General features: G+C 46.1%; 1 protein-coding gene across 8 annotated transcripts in view; it reads left to right on the plus strand.

The window, feature by feature from the left end:
• ABLIM3 (actin binding LIM protein family member 3) overlaps positions 1–16,682 on the plus strand; it is a 136,747-nt gene that overhangs the window by 63,437 nt on the left and 56,628 nt on the right. For all 8 annotated transcript variants that reach the window (XM_086412364.1, XM_086412356.1, XM_086412359.1 and 5 more), the window contains 3 exons: positions 1,684–1,796; positions 11,261–11,387; positions 15,424–15,517. In XM_086412364.1, the coding sequence (XP_086268490.1) occupies positions 1,684–1,796; positions 11,261–11,387; positions 15,424–15,517 (334 nt within the window). The remainder of the gene's footprint in view (positions 1–1,683; positions 1,797–11,260; positions 11,388–15,423; positions 15,518–16,682) is intronic.

The following is a 16,682-nucleotide window of genomic DNA, read 5'->3' on the forward strand; positions in this document are numbered from 1 at the left end:
TCTTTTCTTTATCTTAATGTTCATCATCCACCTCCTCAAGACTTTACAATTTATTTTTGATTGAAGGATAATACTTTACAATATTGTGTTGGTTTCTGCCATACATCAACATGAATCAGCCATAGGTATACCTATGTCCCCCCCCGCCCCACTCTTGAACCTCCTTCCCACCGTCCACCTCATCCCATCCCTCTAGGCTGTTACAGAGCCCTGGTTTGAGTTCCCTGAGTCATACAGCAAATTCCCATTGGCTATCTATTTTATATATGGTAGTGTATATGTTTCCATGTTACTCTCTCCATTCTCAAGACCTTTGATAGGTGATGGAAAGCTCACCATCTGCCTCCTCCCTACCCCAAGCATCCCCATCACTTGTTAACTTAGCAAATGTACCTTAAAGACCCACTGGATACCAAATACCATATTAAGGAGACAAAAAATAAAGAAAACCTCAACCCTGTCCACCAATATTTTAACATTTAATGGACTGCTCTAAGTCATAAGTAAAGCACTATTGGAGTATATGTATGTACTTTTTAATAGGGAAAGTAATTTATAGATCAGTTATTCTTCTCATAAAATAACCACCTCTTTGTTACCAGTTAGAATTATTAACCACTTGGGGTTTTTGATTGAGACTAATGGCACAGTGCCTAAGAAAATATCATTCAGTGGCATTCATTCTTTCATCCAGCCCTTAAAACCTGGGCCTTAGGTCCTAGAATGCCAGAACCATTGGAAGTTTGCACAGTAGGGTCCATATAGTATAAAGTGGAGGTTTTGTGAAGCCCCATGGAGGTGAGGTGTCTTCTCAAGGTCATGATCCATGTCCTTTTACCGGTAGTGAGTGCCTGGGCTGTGACAAGAGCACAGCTCCCCCCTCCCCAGCACTCGCTCCATTGTTCATGTCGCTAATGTAAGGGCAGTAGAACCACGGCAGGCTTAGGGCCGTGTGCTCAGAACCCATGTTAACAGCCATTCTAGACTACATGAGCAAGAGCTGCTGTGTGATGGGATTGGCTGTGCTGAGGGTTCTAAATAGTTTATATTTAGTTAGGGAGGCAGGACAGGACAAGCTTGAGATTCCTGAGCTATGGAACTCCCAACTGTTCAAAGGCAGATGAGCAGAGGAAGAGGTTCTCTATGGGTGTCTAAGATTCCTGGGGAGTAAAAGGAAGACATTTTGGCAAATTGAATTGAGTTCTGCCTGACATACAGGGATAGGTCAAGTTGGGAAGACATCCTTCCAGGAGGAAGCACACCTGAGACGAGCTTTTAGCCTCTTTATTGTATAGAAGGAAATAGAAACCCACTCCAATATTCTTGCCTGGAGAATTCCATGGACAGAGGAGCCTTCCAGGCTATAGTCCATGGGGTCACAAGAGTCAGACACGACTTTGCAACTAAGCCACCACCACCACCGTTGTATAGAGGAGAAATGTAAGCTCAAATAAGTGTTGTGATTTTCCCAATGTTTAAAAATCATGTAAATGGCCCAACTGGATCTCCTTCCAGTCCTGATCCTGACTGAGTGGTTTGGCTCTGCCTCGGGAACAGCCTGTGAATGTCGCTGGTACTCTGTATGTGCTACCAGAGATCTTCAAGTACATGTCGTCAAGTCACCTATAGACACACAGCCCTCTGGAGAGGAGGTGTTGAATTTCTTCTTCTTCCTCCTCACAGGAAGCCTTTCCCCATTGGAGACAAGGTGACCTTCAGTGGGAAGGAATGCTTGTGTCAGACATGCTCCCAGTCCATGACCAGCAGTAAGCCCATCAAGATCCGCGGACCAAGCCGTGAGTCTTCCCCGCTGGGTGCCTCCCCGTCTGCAAGCACATCTCCCAGGGCTCCCCTGTCCCAGTTTCACTGACCATTTCCCTCTGCAGCCTGGAGGGAAGTGGGGGCAGTTCCCACCCTGGAGGACTCCTGAAGTATGACCCAATTGGCAGACAGCCCAGACTCATGAGCTTCCCTACATACAAATGCAGGAAAAACAGGCTGCCCAACAGTAAACAGGGATGGCCTGGGCCATGTTTCAGCCGCTTGGGTGGTTCTCCTGGGATGAGCGGGCCTGCTTGTCTCCCCTCTGGTCCATGCTGCCTGGAGCACCCCAACAGAGCTGATCAGGTGTTTTCCACCAGTGGCTCTCAATTCTTAAAATTCCCCAAAAGACTATATGCAGACATATCCTAGCAAAAGATGGAATATGGGAGAAAGCCACAAGGGCTGTGTTTAGTGTCTCTTAGGGTGTGTCCTGTGGACTGCAGCATTAGCTTCACTGCAAAACTGGCAAAAATACAGATTTCTAGGCCCATTTTGGACTTATAGGAATGGGACCTAGAAATATATGACCGTAAGAAGCTTCCTGAATGATTCATTCACTGCTCCTAAAACTGAGAACTACTCATAAAGGTCATGTTCTATCACTAAAATACAGGTTGGGGCATGGAGGGAAGCTGAGAATCAGAGGTGTACCTTAGAACAGTCATTCTAATTTGTGGAATGTCCATTCCATTCCAGCTTGTCTAGCTGTAAGATATCTAAATCACTGTTGCAAAACGCCCTTCTCAGACCCCTCACTGCATGTGCCCACACACACACCCAGGGTCTCATAAGCCAGGTTGCTGTGCTGCTAAGTCACTTCAGTAGTGTCCGACTCTGTGCCACCCCACAGATGGCAGCCCACCAGGCTCCCTTGTCCCTGGGATTCTCCAGGCAAGAACACTGGAGTGGGTTGCCATTTCCTTCTCCAATGCGTGAAAGTGAAGTCGCTCAGTCGTGTCCGACTCTTCGAGACCCCATGGACTGCAGCCCACCAGGCTCCTCCATCCATGGGATTTTCCAGGCAAGAGTACTGGAGTGGGATGCCATCGCCTTCTCCAAAGCCAGGTTAGGCTCCAGCATTCTTTCATGTTACAGGACACTCTCACTGGCCTTGTCAGCAGAATCAGTGAAAGCCCATTAGCGTCCTGTGCTGCATCACTGTGCCATGTAGGGGCTGTCAGCCACAGCACCAGCAGAATCAGCATGCTGGGGCTGTGTCCACTCGAGGAGGGTGAGCATAGAACCACCTCCCCCAAGTCCGCAGGACTCAGCTCCCAGAGGCTCTAATAGCAAGGGAGCCTGTTGGAGGAGGTGCTCCCTCCATCATCCTTCCCTCCTTTCAGTTGATTCAGACCTGTTCCTAGACCTTCCTTCAGTGTCTTTGGTGGGGATCAAGAAAAATTTGCTGCTCTGAGCAGGTTTCCATCTCGAGGTGGCTAAGGCTGAGTGCACACAGTTATCCTTCCTAACTGCTTGAAAGCATCATCCAGAATGACAGCAAGTCTGGAATGCTGGGATGCAGGACCACAGGACCATGCTGCTCAGGTACCCGGACACCAGTGAGACCACGTGTGAGGCCATAGAGAGAAGCCAGCTGGAGTCAGGAGGCTGTGTTCCTTCTGTGTGATGCATACCTGTCATGCAGCCTCCCTGTGGCTCAGTTTACCCAACTTGGTGGAAAGCAAATTCAGCAATCAGACTAACATACATCATAGTGTGTAAACTGCTCTCTAAATATAAAGTGAGGGGTTTTGTTGGCTTGGTGGTCTAATCTAGAAAACATGCCAGAGGAGAACTGAGAATAAATTCCTGAATCTGCTGTTATTTCACTCAGCTTGTGTTGTGTGTTACTGTGTGCCCTGGGGATCTCAGGCAGGTGGGAGATTTCCTCAGCTGCGTGTGGGAGGCCTGCATGGGAGCATGTCCACGAGGAGAGGCTGTTAAATGTCTCCACCATAATTCTTCAGATCAGGAGGTGGAAGAAGGGAAAGAAGAATCAGTACAGAAGAACAGTGAGCATGTGGGCAGTCTCCAGGGGAATGCCGAGGATCATGGCTCCTCTTGCTACTCACGAAGTCTAGACATCAATGTGCGGATCTGTGGGGAATATGTTTCAGAGAAATGTTCTTTCCCCAAAGGTGGTCATTGTCCATGCTGCAAACACGAAGTGGTCTCCTGACTCGAGGGGAGGTTGGAAAGGCTTCTGAGTCCCCCGAGCATGGAGGAAACTGAAACAAGATTCAAAAGAGTGCTAAGATGACAAACATAGCTTGGAAAAGGAAAATTAAGGACGAAAAGCTTGCTGTATTTTTGAGCCAGAGGAGTGTGAATTTTCATTCCTGGAATGTCAAGACACTGTGGAAAAGCAGAATCTGTATCTACTCAGAAGAGATCAAGAATACTTGGGAACTGTTAAGAGATGGGAATCATGTTACTTATCACAGGCAGGAGAACTGTTTCTTCACAGACCTCGCTGAGAAGAATCGGGGGCAGAAGCATCACCAGCACCATTGCCATCACCACCGTCATGATCACCAACATGCCATCACCACTGCTAACACTGACTGACTATTCCTAGTGCCAGGCACTGCACAGACCTCACTGCAAAGAATCAGCGCAGTAGTACCATCACCACCAAAACTACTGCCATCACGGCTGCTAGCATTGACTGGCCATTACTATTGTCGGTACTGCACTAAGTTTTCTAAACATCTCACTGAATCATTACCACAACTCTATGAGGGAGACAAGAGCAATGGTTTTTAGATAAGAAACCAGATACTCTAAGAGTGTCAAAGGTCACTCAGATAATGGTAATGGGACCAGAGTGTGAGCCTAGGCAAGTCTGGCTTTGGAGCCTACTCCCTTAACACCCTATACCAGAGACATGACTTGCTAAGAGGAAGGGTCCTGTCTTTCTGGATTAGTTGCCTAAAACAAGGTGGGGAGCTTGCTATGACGCACACACCCACCTATTTTTGCTGTAATGAATGACACAGTCAGAAAAAGCTAAAAATAACTGTCTGGGGTCTTCAGAGATTCCAGTAAACGGAGGGATTTAGGAGGAGCAGGTGCATCGTGCTTATTGCCAGCTGAAGGTGGTAATTTTGGAATAAAGAAGAACGTATGAGGAATGGAGTGGACAGCTGGCTGTGCAGAATCCAGCTTGGGACAGGGTGTGTCCTGACCTTGCTTATTACACCGGCTCCATGGGCTCCCGGATGCAGTGTCTGAAGCTCCAATGTTGGTCATAAGTAAAAGTTGGAAGAAGAGGGGAGAAAAAGATCCTGGTAAAGATCCTTCATCTGAAGCCAGTTGAGTGGAGGATGAGCAATATAATATGGAAAAAAAAAAGTGGAATAGGTGTGCCAGAATTCTCTGGAGGAATTAGCAGGCCTTCCCTACATCAGAGATACTGCTTCTGACCTCATATCAGAGATTGGATAATGTACAGAGTATGAGTTAAAAACCATGAGAATGTGGAATAATAATGATAAGAACCACTTATTGGGTACATACATGCCCAGCACTGTGCAAAGTCCTTCCAGGCCTGACTTCAGTTCATCTTCACACCAGTCATGTTCAGATGAAGAAGCTGGACCTGAACAGTTGCACAAGTAATCAGCTGGGGAGCTGGGATTCTCCCCTTGGCCAGCCTCCCTCCATTCACTCTAACCTCTCAGCTCAACCTAACCACTATACTGTACCATCTCCTAAATTTTAATTCAAGATGCCAATTCATATCAGATGTGTCACTGCAACTTAAAGAGATGGAGCTCATCTCTTTTGTGGCCACAAAAGGATGCAACTCTTTGAGTAAGGTTTATTGAAAAGATAGACAATGGTGGTGTTAGCCAGTAACTTCTCTATCTCCATGGAATCTACAAGTGAATTTGCTCAGACCATGTCAAGCAAGGAAAAGTGAAGTGCAGGAGATAAAGGAGAAGCGAGAAACTGTAGTTGTCATAAAAGATTTGAAGAAACACATTTAGGGTAAGAGGTAGATAATCCTTGGTTGCTTAAAAGAGGGGGTGTCACAAGAATTCAGGCCTCAGCTTCATATTAAAAAGGCCATCATGACAGTCATACCTGTCCAGAGGCAAGAGGGGGTGAGCTGCTTACCCCGGAAGGCAGTGATTTAGAGGAAGATGCCCACCTGTTGAGAATGCTGAGGATTACTGTGCTGGGTGGGACTTTGATGTGAACTCTGAGCCTCTGTGGAATCATTTAACCCTATCAAGAAAGCCCACAGAGACACAAATTCAGCACCTATGGCCTAGAAAGCTGGACCAGATGCCTGAGCCCTCGGGTTTTCCTATACAGAGCATGGACAAGTAATTTCAGAGGCCCTATCTATAAAAGAAGAGGGGGTACTGACCTCTAAACAATGACATTCCAAAGACTGTGATTGGGATGGAGTGGAAGTTGACTTATTCCAGGAGAAAAAAAAGGAAAAGAAAGAAATCCTAAATCTGTTCTACCAGCCCCCGTTTGAAGCCCTGGGACTTGAAGCATTTTGCAATGGGAGACCTTCTTGCCCCCAGCTTGTGCTAAGAGACATTAGAAAGGTGCTGTGTAGCCAAAAGGCGTGGACTATGGGAGCTGACTCATACACACACTTCATCAGGGCCCAGACTTTCCACAGCTTGCTGGACACACCCCCTTCCTAGAGGCACAGATGCCTCATCTCTTCTCCAGGACTGGCTTCGAGCTGGATGAGAGAGCTTCAGCCAACCTCTCCCAACTTGCTGTGTGTCTCTCTCCTCCTCTACTGCTCCCAAGTGTGCATTTGCCTTTGGTGCCAAGAAGGGGGCCTGTGCTCTGGTAAACATTGCCCCTTGACCCTTTCCTCCTCCAGAGTGGGACATCCGGTCAGCTAAGCCTGAATTCCCAGCATCTCCCAAGTACCTCTGACCTGCCTCCATTTCCTGCCCCTCCCTAGACGTTATTGAGCAACAAGCAGCCTCTGGGCCCCCCTACATGCTATTGGCCTCAGTGCATGATCCAGGGTGATGGAAACGGAGAGCAAGGGTGCCTTTCTGCTCTGGAACAACCTCATCAGACTCTTTAACCCTCACTGCTTGGGGAGGCAGATGTTTGGTTTGTTCAGTTCAGTTCAGTTCAGTTGCTCAGTCATGTCCAACTCTTTGCAACCCCATGAATTGCAGCACGCCAGGCCTCCCTGTCCATCACCAACTCCTGGAGTTCACTCAAACTCACGTCCATCGAGTCGGTGATGCCGTCCAGCCATCTCATCCTCTGTCGTCCCCTTCTCCCCCTGCCCCCAATTGCTCCCAGCATCAGAGTCTTTTCCAATGAGTCAGCTCTTCGCATGAGGTGGCCAAAGTACTGGAGTTTCAGATTCAGCATTATTCCTTCCAAAGAACACCCAGGACTGATCTCCTTTAGAATGGACTGGTTGGATCTTCTTGCAGTCCAAGGGACTCTCAAGAGTCTTCTCCAACACCACAGTTCAAAAGCATTAATTCTTCGGCGCTCATCTTTCTTCACAGTCCAACTCTCACATCCATACATGACCACTGGAAAAACCATAGCCTTGACTAGATGGACCTTTGTTGGCAAAGTGACGTCTCTGCTTTTGAAAATGCTATCTAGGCTGGTCATAACTTTCCTTCCAAGGAGTAAGTGTCTTAATTTCATGGCTGCAGTCACCGTCTACAGTGATTTTGGAGCCCCAAAAAATAAAGTCTGACACTGTTTCTACTGTTTCCCCATCTATTTGCCATGAAGTGATTGGACCAGATGCCATGATCTTCGTTTTCTGAATGTTGAGCTTTAAGCCAACTTTTTCACTCTCCTCTTTCACTTTCATCAAGAGGCTTTTTAGTTCCTCTTCACTTTCTGCCATAAGGGTGGTGTCATCTGCATATCTGAGGTTATTGATATTTCTCCCAGCAATCTTGATTCCAGCTTGTGTTTCTTCCAGCCCAGCGTTGCTCATGATGTACTCTGCATAGAAGTTAAACAAGCAGGGTGACAATATACAGCCTTGACATACTCCTTTTCCTATTTGGAACCAGTCTGTTGTTCCATGTCCAGTTCTAACTGTTGCTTCCTGACCTGCATATAGGTTTCTCAAGAGGCAGGTCAGGTGGTCTGGTATTCCCATCTCTTTCAGAATTTTCTACAGTTTATTGTGATCCACACAGTCAAAGGCTTTGGCATAGTCAATAAAGCAGAAGTAGATGTTTTTCTGGAACTCTCTTGCTTTTTCCATGATCCAGCGGATGTTGGCAATTTGATCTCTGGTTCCTCTGCCTTTTCTAAAACCAGCTTGAACATCTGGAAGTTCACGTTTCATGTACTGCTGAAGCCTGTCTTGGAGAATTTTGAGCATTACTTTACTAGTATGTGAGATGAGTGCAATTATGTGGTAGTTTGAGCATTCTTTGGCATTGCCATTCTTTGGGATTAGAATGAAAACTGACCTTTTCCAGTCCTGTGGCCACTGCTGAGTTTTCCAAATTTGCTGGCATATTGAGTGCAGCACTCTCACAGCATCATCTTTCAGGATTTGAAATAGCTCAACTGAAATTCCATCACCTCCACTAGCTTTGTTCATAGTGATGCATTCTAAGGCCCACTTGACTTCACATTCCAGGATGTCTGGCTCTAGGTGAGTGATCACACCATCGTGATTATCTTGGTTGTGAAGATCTTTTTTGTACAGTTCTTCTGTGTATTCTTGCCACCTCTTCTTAATACCTCTGCTTCTGTTAGGTCCATACCATCTCTGTCCTTTATTGAGCCTATCTTTGCATGAAATGTTCCCTTGGTATCTCTAATTTTCTTGAAGAGATCTCTAGTCTTTCCCATTCTGTTGTTTTCCTCTATTTCTTTGCTTTGATCGCTGAGGAAGGCTTTCTTATCTCTTCTTGCTGTTCTTTGGAACTCTGCATTCAGATGTTTATATCTTTCCTTTTCTCCTTTGCTTTTCGCTTCTCTTCTTTTCACAGATATTTGTAAGGCCTCCCCAGACAGCCATTTTGCTTGTTTGCATTTCTTTTCCATGGGGATGGTCTTGCTCCCTGTCTCCTGTACAATGTCACAAACCTCAGTCCATAGTTCCAGGCACTCTATCTATCAGATCTAGTCCCTTAAATCTATTTCTCACTTCCACTGTATAATCATAAGGGATTTGATTTAGGTCATACCTGAATGGTCTAGTGGTTTTCTGTACTTTCTTCAATTTAAGTCTGAATTTGGCAATAAGGAGTTCATGATCTGAGCCAAAATCAGCTCCTGGTCTTGTTTTTGTTGACTGTATAGAGCTCCTCCATCTTTGGCTGCAAAGAATATAATCAATCTGACTTCGGTGTTGACCATCTGGTGATATCCATGTGTAGAGTCTTCTCTTGTGTTGTTGGAAGAGGGTGTTTGCTATGACCAGTGTGTTCTCTTGGCAAAACTGTATTAGCCTTTGCCCTGCTTCATTCCTTATTCCAAGGCCAAATTTGCCTGTTACTCCAGGTGTTTCTTGACTTCCTACTTTTGCATTCCAGTCCCCTATAATGAAAAGGACATCTTTTTGGGGTGTTAGTTCTAAAAGGTCTTGTAGGTCTTCATAGAACCATTCAACTTCATAGAACCATTCAACCGTTCCAGCTTCTTCAGCGTTACTGGTTAGGGCATAGACTTGGATTACTGTGATATTGAATGGTTTGCCTTGGAAATGAATAGAGAGCATTCTGTCGTTTTTGAGATTGCATCCAAGTACTGCATTTTGGACTCTAAGGGAGGAGGTGTGCGTGGTAAGTTATATCCTTTGCCTGGGGGCTAGGAGGGCTGCTCATTCAGCACATCTGCTCTAAGTTCTTACTGTGTGTTGAACATGGTGCTAGGCAAGAGAATAGGTTTAACCAAAAGCACACAAATCACAAACCATTGAGCATGTGAGCCTAAAGGTGAGAAAAAGTAGAACCTAAGCTTGGAGCAGGGATTCTCAAACTCTGCTGTGCTTGGAGATCTTGAGAAAATTCAGTGACAAGGGCTCTATTTCCAAAATATATAAAACAGCTCATGCAGTTCAATATGAAAAAAATAACCCAGCCAAAAAAACGGGTAAAAGAACTAAATAGAAATTTCTCCAAAGAAAACATACAGATGGCCAACAGGCACACGAAAAGTTGCTCAAACTTTTTGCATTTTAGAGAAATGCAAATCAAAACTATAATGAGGTGTCACTTCACATGGGTCAGAATGGCTGTCATGAAAACATCTGCAAGTGACAAATGCTGGAGAGGCTGTGGAGAAAAGGGAACTCTCCTTCACGTTGGTGGGAATGTAAATTGATACAGCCACTGTGAAGATCAATATGGAGGTTCCTCAAAAAAACAAAAGATAGAGCTATCGTATGATCCAGGAATTCCACCCCCGGGCATTTACCTGGAGAAAACTCTAATTTAAAAAGATACATGCCCCTCAGTGTTCATTGCAGTGCTATTCACAGTAGCCAAGACATGCAAGCAACCTAAATGTCCATCAACAGATGATGGATACAGAAGATGTGGTGTATATATACAATGGAATATTCCTCAGCCATAAAAAAGAATGAAATAATGCTACTTGCAGCAACATGAATGGACCTAGAGATTATCACAGTAAGTGAAATAAGTCAGAGAAAGACAAATATCATATGATATCACTTATATGAGGAACCTAAAAATATAATACAAATGATTTACAAAACGGAAACAGACTCACAGGCATAGGAAAACTTATGGTTAACAAAGGAGAAAGGGATAAATTAGGGTTTGGGGATTAAAAGATACACTCTACTACATGTAAAATAGATTAGCAACAAGACCTGTATAGCACAGGGAACTATATTTAATCCCTGTAACAACCTATAATAGAAAAGAACCTGACAAAAAATATATTACATATGTGTGTGTGTGTGTGTGTGTAACTGAATCACTTTGCTGTTACCTGAAATGAATACAACGTTGTAAATCAAGTGTATTTCAATAAAAATAAAATAGTTAAAAATAAAAATTCAGTTGATCTGGATGGGGCCCACATTTCTACACATTTGCAATTTCCCAGGTGACACTGATGCTGCAGGTCCCCAGGTCACAGAGAGTTGCATGAGCTCTGTTAGCAACTTGAGAACAGGCTAGGAGCAGTTCAGGGTCCGCTCTGGATGAACCATGGTCAGGATGACCAGCAAGGAACTTTCTGGAGGAACCCTATGAGGTCTTTCTTTTTCCCTCACACCAGTACCCCTTGTCAAGAGGCCAGGGTGCCTTTGGCCTTTCGCTTACCTGACACAGTCTCGACTGGCGCTGGTACCTAGGTGGGAGCAGTTACAGAAAAGCCAGCATTCAGGAGGGGTTGCCTAGACTCAGGCGCGAGACGACAGCAAGGGTCCCGGAGCCCAAGGTGCTTTGCTCATCGGGTCCTCCTGTCTTTGCAGACTGCGCTGGGTGCAAGGAGGAGATCAAGCATGGCCAGTCGCTCCTGGCGCTGGACAAGCAGTGGCACGTCAGCTGCTTCAAATGCCAGACCTGCAGTGTCATCCTCACTGGGGAGTACATCAGCAAGTAGGTCTCTCCCCGCCCCGCCTGCCTGACCTCTGCATGCCCCAGGCCTGGCCCCACATGGCCCTTGGCCTGAGTCACCAGCAGCATCTCCCTCCATTTCTGTCCGGCTGCCACACTCCTGCCACAAATGGCACCCCACTCACCTTGGGCCCTCACTCGGTGCTTCCTCTGTTCTGAGATGCTCTGCTCTGTTCTGAGCATGTTGCTCCTCCCCTTCCTCTGGTCTCAGGTCCCATACCCTCCCCTCAGAACTGGCTTCATACCACCTCTTACAGGCCCTCCACATTGGCCCTCCCAGTGGCCCTCAGCGGCCCTATTGGTTTCCTTCGGGTAGGTCAACACCATTTCCGATTGTATATTTAACCATGTTACCTTTTTAATAAGGATAATAATATTAGCTGTCATTTATTGAGCTTTTAGTATGGACAAGGAATGTAATAACTGCTCTGTACAAGTTATCACATTAAGCCCCATGACTACCCCCATTAGGTGTTAACCCCTATTTGAAAAGCTGCAGAAACTGAGTCTCAGGAAGTTATTGCCACAGTGATTATATTTAGTGTCTGTCCTCACCAGGGTGGGACTTTGTTTAATTCACTGCAGCCTTAGCACAATGCCTGACCCAAAGTCGATAATACAGCTGTTGACTGAAATGAGATAAGAGTTGTTGTCAGGAGAGACGGCCTAGCCCCGACACTGAACACTAGACAAGGCCCCTTGTGCCAGGGCCTTATGACCATATTTACACACTCAAGTACCTAAAAAAAAATTAGGGCCACTAGCCCTCAGAACTTTTTACACTTTGATCCAGACATTTTCTAGTATCACTCTCTGACCTGATGCTAGGATGTAGTAAGCATTAAAGTTGTAGCATGCATGGTTCTGCTGCCAAGAAATAAGAGAGACAGGCTATATGCATAAAATATGATGACTCCAGGGTACATGTGATTCAGAGCTCAAGAGAAGTTCTGTTCTTTAAGACCTTTCCAATCAGAAGTGACAGAAAACCCAACTCAAACTCCCTGAATGCAAAAATGGGAGTTTATTGACTCATAGAAATGGAAAGGCCAGTGGCATTCTGGCTTCTGGCATGGCTGAATCCAGAGGCTTAAAGCTGTCATTAGCCCTTCAGAAGCCTCACCCTTTCCCCAGTCTTTCTTGTCTCTCTCAGCTCTGCCTTTCTCTGTGTCTGATTCATTCTCAAGCAGGACCTCTCCAATTGGTAGCAAAGATGATTACCAACAACTCCAAGCTTTGTTTCTAGCAGCTTCATAAACCTGGCAAAGAGAGAGAGGCCTCTTTCCCAAGAACTCCAGCAAAAGTCCCACAACTGCCTCTGATTTGGCCTCCACTGGGTCACATGACAATCCCTGACCAATCACTGGCCAGAAGGATCTAAACCCTTGAGTCAGAGAGCAGCCCTTTGTAATTGTGAGTGGGAAGGGCTGGTTCCCAGAACTCAGGCAAGGTACTGCTGCTATCAAAAAGGGAGGTAGGTACTAGCCAAACAACCCTTGTCTGTGTCAGAGGTCTAAGCCACAGGCTGTGGCTGTGACTGTTCACTTCTAACTAGCAGAAGTGGTATCTGGAATATGTGAGAGCTTTATGGAAGATGGTAATATTTGGGCTGGACCTTGAAAAGGGGTATAAGATTTGAAAATGCAAAGGAGAGCTTGTAGCCAGAATGCCCAGCCTGAGCAAGGGCAGGGAGTTGCTGGCCACATCCATCCTGTTTGCTGGAACTCGGGTGTGTGCACAGGTGAAGTCCAAGGCTGCAGAGGTGAGTTGAGGTCACAGCCCGAGCGCTTTGAACACATATTAGTGGGAGTTTGGCATGCATCTCTGTGCCTGCCAAGTAAGGTGTTCCCTTGATGAGATGCCAGCCAGGAGTCCTTGAGTCTGTGAATTCAAGTCCAAATTCTCTGGGGCAGTAAGGGTTTGCTCAGAGCTCCTTATGAGCAGGTCCAACCCAGATTATCTACCACGCCTTAGGCCTCTGCAGCTGGTCTCTGGGCTCTTCATCCATCTGCCAGCAGAGTGGAAGGTGCTTAGCAGCGCCGGCTCTGGTATTGATGCCCAAGTTAGAAGCCCAGCCCACTTGACCTCAGCAAGAGACTCAGCTTATCTGAGTCTCAGTTTTCTTCATTTATAGAAACAGGGCTAAAAAGAAGAACCCTCATAGGGTTCAGAGATCTGTGCTTTGTACCTAATCAATACCCAGTAAATATTAATTTTTACACTCTGCCTCTTTTTAGAATCATGTATGTCTAATTCCCAAAGTCGCCTCACCCAGCAGCAGACAGTGCTTCCCCGGCATGCATGGGGAGCTTGTCAAGATGCAGATTCCCTGGGCCCAAATTAGGAGGTGTTGGCATTTATACCCAAATTTTGCTGTTTCATTGCACCCACCTCCTGACAAATGACTTTATCCCCCTGCAGGGTTACCCTCCTACCCCACAGAGTGTGAAAGGGTTGAGGGTGAGGGAGGCTTGTCTCATGGACCCACAAACAACAGTGTCACCTCATGACTTTGCTGAGCACCAGTCCTCAATGCTGCCTCTCCTTCAGGAAACACTGACAGCCCTGCTGCCCAGGGTGGGATCCCAGCAGTACCCACAGGGCAGCAGCATGGATGTGCCTGGTCTAAGGCCTCTCTGCGTGTTAGCGAGTTCTGTCCCATACAGAAGATGTCATCGGCACCTCAGAGAGATGTCATCAGATCTGGGCCTTAGAGCTAGGCCGGGCCCGAGCTGGGCTGAGCGCTTTGATGCCCCCAGTCATCCCCACCTTGGCCCTTGAAAGCTGAACCCAGACATCCTTTGGGGACTCCTGTCAGCCATCATGGGGATCCCCCTAGGACAGGTGCCCTGCTGAGCCCTGGAGCCACATCCTTTAATTCTCATGACAGCCTGCTGAGAAACCAGACCATGTGGATTTGAACCAGCACTAGATCATTTGAGTTGGGTTTTCTCATCCACACAATGGGAAGACCACTAATTCCAACCTCACAGGACTGCTGCAAGTATTAAATGAAATAACCTATGTAAAATACCATCAGAGAGCCCAACACATACCGAGCAGTAAATATCAATGGCTACTGTAGTAGGGGATAGTGTAAGAATAACTAACAATAATCTTATTACTGCCCAGTAAGTTACAAGCACTGGGCAAGATTGAGCACTTAGGAGATGACTGGGGAGGGCAAGGGTTCCTGTTTTCTACTGTTGTAAGAGCATAGTCATATGATTCTTTTTGTACCAGTGTTTTGTTAGAAAAGGAACCCTTGCTGCTGCTGCTAAGTCGCTTCAGTCGTGTCCGACTCTGTGCGACCCCATAGATGGCAGCCCACTAGGCTCCTCTGTCCCTGGGATTCTCCAGGCAAGAATACTGGAGCGGGCTGCCATTTCCTTCTCCAATGCATGAAAGTGAAAAGTGAAAGTGAAGTCACTCAATCGTATCCGACTCTTAGCGACCCCATGAACTGGAGCCTACCAGGCTCCTCCGTCCATGGGATTTTCCAGGCAAGAGTACTGGAGTGGGGTGCCATATGCAAAAAATTGATCACATTGATGACCTCCTGAAAGGGAAACTGGGAGAGACTGAGAGGAGGGTACAGACTTTTCCCCTTGTGGCTTTGCAGTGTGCCAAATGCAGATATTACCTATTCTAAATGGAAGCTTTTTTTTTAAATGACCTTTTAAAAGAGTCCTTTAGGGTAAAAGGAAGAGACTAGGTCTGGAAAATCTGAGGAGAGAGTAAAGAAGAAGAGTCAGGGGCCCTCACAGCCAACAGCAAACAGTACTTTCCAGGCATGCGTGGGGAGTTTGTCAAGATGCAGGTTCCCCAGCCCTCTCACCCCAGGGACTGTCTGATCCTGTAGATCTGAGGGGTGTCTGGGCAGTTTTTGCACTTGGAACAGCTACCTGAGTGCTTCTAATCTTGGTCCAGTCACAGTTATCTTTGGGTCTGGGAAATTCCACGTGACACCCCCGCGGACCCCCCTAATTTCCTCTTCCTGTGTGGATTTCCTCTGCAGGGATGGCGTTCCGTACTGTGAGTCTGACTACCACTCCCAGTTTGGCATTAAGTGCGAGACTTGTGACCGATACATCAGCGGCAGGGTCTTGGAGGTGAGTGGGTACAAGTACCTGTGAAGATGATTGAGCAGGTGGCCTATGACCCCACAGAGTCATCCCTGAAGAAGGGGAAAGTCACCCCACACCCCTTTTTCCTTAGCTTCTACCTCCTCTGCTTTCTCTACCTCAGCTTAGCTTGCTACATGACCTTGAGCAGATAACCCTGCTTCTGTAGGTACCCCTCAAATGAGAAGCTGGACGAAATTACTCCTTGTTCAAAAAATGTCGTGTTGGAAATATCAGTTGTTTCTCTGGATTCAGACCCAGATAGATTACTGGGGAGTGATGATTATGATTTTCTTCTTTGCCCTGCCTAAAGGATAGAGCCTTTATTTTTTTAAGCATTCGGTAATGTGCTGATTTATGAACCAGCTTGTCTAGCAGCCTGCTCCCTAAGCCCTTCTTTGGCTGGTCCATCACCATGGCAACAACTTTCCTCTGCTTCTGATGCACAGCTCGCTCTGCCAGTGACAGACAACCTGCAGCACCCATGCTGAGCCCCTCCCCGAGCCCCCATTCGCTGGCCTTCCTGGCCTTCCCTCCCACACTCTGGGCCCAGGCAGTTGTCTTCCTATGCCTTGGGACCACCCACCTTGAGGAGTCAGAAGCAGGAAAGAGTTTGGTGCAAATGAAAAGCAGTGGCCTAGTATTCTGTTCATACCAAGTCAAACAAGTAGAATCGAAATGTCATACATTCTTTTGCTAGGCAAAAATTCTAAAGTTTTCTGAAATATATACATTCTATTATACATTCTATTTATATATATGTATACAAAAGCTTTCTAATTTATATTTACTCAAAATTTTGATGTAGTTTCATGTATTTTGGCATCTAGAATCACAGCTAAAAGTCTAGAAAATTAATTATCTTAGTGATTAAAATAACTTGAATGAGGCTTGAAACTCCTAACCCAGTTCTGAGAACATAAAGAAATATTGTTGGTTAAGAAGACAGGAAATTAGCATGTGATACAGTATTAATAACTAAAGTACAGATTTTGTTCAAATCTCAAAAAATGAAAAACAATAGCCTAAGAGTACAAATAATTGGGTGCTAATATTGACTCAGTTGCTTACTCATGCTCAGATTTTGGGGTGAGTGTCTTTGCCTTTCTAGTTCCACATTTTCTCATCTGACAGTGGCTGAGGGACAACAGAC

The sequence above is a fragment of the Bos grunniens genome, chromosome 7 (genome assembly GCF_055505025.1).
Source record: "Bos grunniens cultivar Pamir isolate PY7600 chromosome 7, Bosgru_T2T1.0, whole genome shotgun sequence".
Taxonomy (NCBI): Eukaryota; Metazoa; Chordata; class Mammalia; order Artiodactyla; family Bovidae; genus Bos; species Bos grunniens.